Source organism: Microtus pennsylvanicus, chromosome 5, assembly GCF_037038515.1.
Source record: "Microtus pennsylvanicus isolate mMicPen1 chromosome 5, mMicPen1.hap1, whole genome shotgun sequence".
Taxonomy (NCBI): Eukaryota; Metazoa; Chordata; class Mammalia; order Rodentia; family Cricetidae; genus Microtus; species Microtus pennsylvanicus.
The window spans coordinates 45,169,511-45,173,545 of NC_134583.1; the positions used below are offsets into that span (position 1 = coordinate 45,169,511).

At 39.8% G+C, this 4,035-nt stretch overlaps 1 protein-coding gene across 1 annotated transcript; it reads left to right on the forward strand.

Annotated features, from left to right (window-relative positions):
• Nucleotides 1–574: 574 nt before the first annotated feature.
• Nucleotides 575–1,528, forward strand: LOC142850827 (olfactory receptor 51J1-like). Its single transcript, XM_075974729.1, has one exon. The coding sequence runs from the start codon at nucleotides 575–577 to the stop codon at nucleotides 1,526–1,528; it is 954 nt and encodes a 317-aa protein (XP_075830844.1).
• Nucleotides 1,529–4,035: the final 2,507 nt, after the last annotated feature.

Sequence of the window (4,035 nt, forward strand, 5' to 3'; positions counted from 1 at the left end):
GAAAACAGCCAACCTGGTCTGACTCATGTGGTTCTTTGCACACAGTCCTTCTAGCAATCTGTTCCAGACTGCATTCATGGTCAAGATCTCAGCCTTGCCTTGGTCCTCCGTTACTCACTATGGGCTTATTAGGAATTTTAAAGCTGTTGTGTTGTACTTATATATTTATCAATAACTTCTGTCTGTCTATTAAAAACATTAGTTGGTACCTTATTCTGGATTTGTGTATAGGTTTATTTCCCTAGTAGCTTTCTACAGCTAGGAGAGTCCACACTAGGACAAGATAGTCATTTACCTTTTAGCTGATCTAAGGTCCACTGCAGTTTGGATGAATGCTTTTCTTTCTTCCATAATTTCTTCAAGACAGAAACAGAAAATCCTTCACAATGAAAATATCTTAATGGGAATCATATGTAGATTGTCAAAAAGGAGTTCTTTGGTCACATGAATCAAAGTTTGTTTTCTTCTCTTTCCTTGATGCCCAATGAATTTTTTTTTCAACATAATGCAGCCTCACTAGCTTGTTTCTGACCTTTGAGGTGACACTGCCACCCACCCAGGATTAGATGTCAACATGAAGAATTCCAATAGCTCTTTGGGGTTCTTACCTACAACATTCATTTTGGTTGGTATCCCAGGGCTGGAGACAAAACACATCTGGATATCCATCCCTTTCTGCCTGATGTACACCATCATCTTCCTTGGGAATGGTACCATTCTTCATGTCATCAGAACAGATGCTTCCCTGCATCAGCCCATGTATCTCTTTCTTGCCATGCTGGCACTTGCTGAGGTTGGTGTCTCGGCCTCCACTTTACCAACGGTGCTAGGAGTCTTCCTTTTTGATACTTGTGAGATTACCTTTGAAGCATGCCTTCTCCAAATGTTTTTCATCCATTCTTTCTCCATCATGGAGTCAGCTGTGCTGTTAGCCATGTCTGTGGACCGCTTTGTGGCTATCTACAGTCCACTACGTTATACAACTATCTTGACACCACCGTGCATCTTTGGCACAGGAGCTATCATTGGACTCAAAAGTGTTATACTAATGGCCCCATTGCCTATACTGTTACAGAGACTTCCTTTCTGTGGCCATAATGCCCTCTCTCACTCCTATTGCCTCCACCCCAACCTTATCCATTTACCTTGTGGAGACATTTCTATCAACAATATCTATGGACTTTTCATTGTTACCTCCACTTTTGGGCTAGATTCATTGCTCATTGTGGTGTCCTATGGGCTTATACTCCACACTGTACTGGGCATTGCCACAGGAGAAGGGAGGAAGAAAGCCCTGAACACATGTGGCTCCCACGTCTGTGCTGTGCTTGCTTATTATGTGCCTATGATTGGCTTGTCTATGGTACATCGCTTTGCACATCATGCGTCTCCTCTGCTACAAACCATGATGGCCAATGCTTATCTTTTCTTGCCCCCTGTCGTCAATCCCATTGTCTACAGCATTAAGACCAAGGAGATTCGCCGTGGCATCATCCGAATGCTCTCGGAGAAGAGGCTCAGAGTTTAGTGGACAATGCTAAAAAGAGGGGTGTTTATTTGCTTTCTACAGTCACACGTCATCCTACTTTATGTTCTGTAACTGATGCAAGCTTAGAATACAGTGTCTAGGATCTGTGGAGCTGTTCAGTGGTAAAGAGTGCATACTGTTCTCACACAGAACCCATGTTCTGATTCCAGCACCCACATTAAGCAGTTCACAACTGCCTTCACCTCAAAATCAAAGGTGATCATACTCTTCCGGCCTCCATATGCACCTGTACTTCAATGCATGCATGCCATGCATGTGCATGTGCACACATGTGCACACACACAAAATTAAAACAAAAAATCTTTCTTTAACAAAACAGTGTCCAGTAGACAGAAATTAGAGTCTGGTAATAAACTAGAATGTAATGACAAGTAGATATGTATTATTTGTGATAGATCAGTTCACAAAATCAATGATATTATGCCCAGTTGTATGGCATGCTTGTTTGTAAAGTTGGGTCAGTAATGCGAGAAAAGTTGTTTTTTTTAAACATCTCATTTTTCATCAGGAAATTGAAACTGCGATTTAAAAGTTACCTGAGACCTATTGAACCCCGTATACTTCTTTACTCGGGAAGAGAAAAAATAATCTGTATTGCATCCTCCTGAATCTCTGAATTCCACAGTAGGCAAACTGACACTTGAGTTCCACGGAGTTCATAGAGATTCCTCTACACAGGCACTGATATGTCATTTAGCCAGCTTCACCAAGGCCACACATAGTTACCTAGAATTACAAACTTGTGCATCATACAAGACTTTGAAGTTCTACACAGATTCAGAAAACAAGCTTGTTCCTTAAATGCTTTTATCTGATTGAATATGACTCTTCAAATACTTTCAACAATTTAAGACTCTATAAGACAAGATTGTTGAGGAACAAATATGTACTTGATACACTATTCTTTTAGTGATTCCTCACAAAGCCTCAGGTAGCATTAACATAGTGTTTATTCTTCAAAGTCTAATGCTTCTTCTTAGTGTCTTGTTCAAGCATATAGAACCAAGAGCTACTATTGCAATCTTGCTGGACCAAGACTTCATAATAAGAACTATTAACGCTTAGCACTTGTCAGGAGCAACACTTTCCTCTTACTGTAATTGAGCCAAATAGAATTCACTGAGCACAAGTCTAGACCATCAAGACTGAGTGATGACATAAGAGATCAGGTCCTTCACTCATAAGTGCTCATCTCACTGAGAAAGTGTTTTCTCCACATATTTTCTGTCTCTACCACATTGTGTATTACCTGGAATGAAGTTTAAAATCCATTTCAGTCAGAATCTATGATACCTATTATAGAGTAAATACAAAATAAAAGAAGCCTATGAATATTGTAGTAGTTTGAAAGAAAGTGACCCCCAAAGGGAGTGGTGTGCTATTAGGAGACATGGCCTTGTTGGAGTAGGTGTGGCCTTGTTGGAAGAAGTGCATCACTGTGGGAATGAGCTTCAAGGTCTCTTTTTCTCAAGCTTCCCTTAGTGTGATACTCAGACCAATCCCTGTTGCCTATAACATGTAGGCTTCTCAGCTACTTCTCCAGAACCACACCTATCTGCATGCTACCATGCTCCCCACCATTATGATAATAGACTACACCTCTGAAACTGGAAGCTGTCAGAAGAATTAAATGCTTTCCTTTATGGGGGTTGCCATGGCCATGGTGTCTCTTCACAGCAACAGAAAGTCCAAGACAAATATGGATTTGAAACATTTAAAATCTTGTTTTCATGTTACATTTTAAGGCCTGTAGAAGTTATGTGACCTGACCTCTGAGTCGCCATTTGCCATGTTTGTATACACTCTGAATTGAGAATTTATAGCTGCCTAAGAAAACAGGTTAGACTCACACCCACTGTGTGGCAGTGGAACTCTGTAGTAACAGTGATTTAGAGTTGTAGGGAGAATTCAAGCAAGCAAACCCACAGGAAGACCTTCCCATAGATAGCCAGAGGAAGAAGAGAGAGGTTATTTTCTGGACAAAGAAAATAAGAAGGGATATCTTTAGGGAATCCAGAAAAAAATGAGTTCCACATTTAGTGGGACACGAAGGAGATGGTAGGATCAAGTTGTCAAGCAATGTAGTAAAAAATGAAAATCTTAGCAGCTCACTTCCGTTTCTGGAGTTTTCATGGTCACTTTTCTGCTCCCTTTCTTTGGATACCTCAATATCTAAGGCTACTGAAACTCTGAGTCTCCTAACATAGATGCATATCAAACATATTTACTTTGTGTCTACATTTCAGTAATTCTGTTCTGTCTGTTCAAGCATCAAAAGTACTTCAAATAATTCAAATAATTATATTTCCTTTTTTATATATCTATGCTATATAAATCATATAGAGAGATAAATAATTTTTGCACATATTGGATCTATCAAAAACAAAAGAATGTTTTATAATGATCTAACCACAACTGATTGCCACTGTATGGGGAGAAATGAATGTAGTCACAATGCCTGAGAACATAGCTCAGTTGGTAGAGTA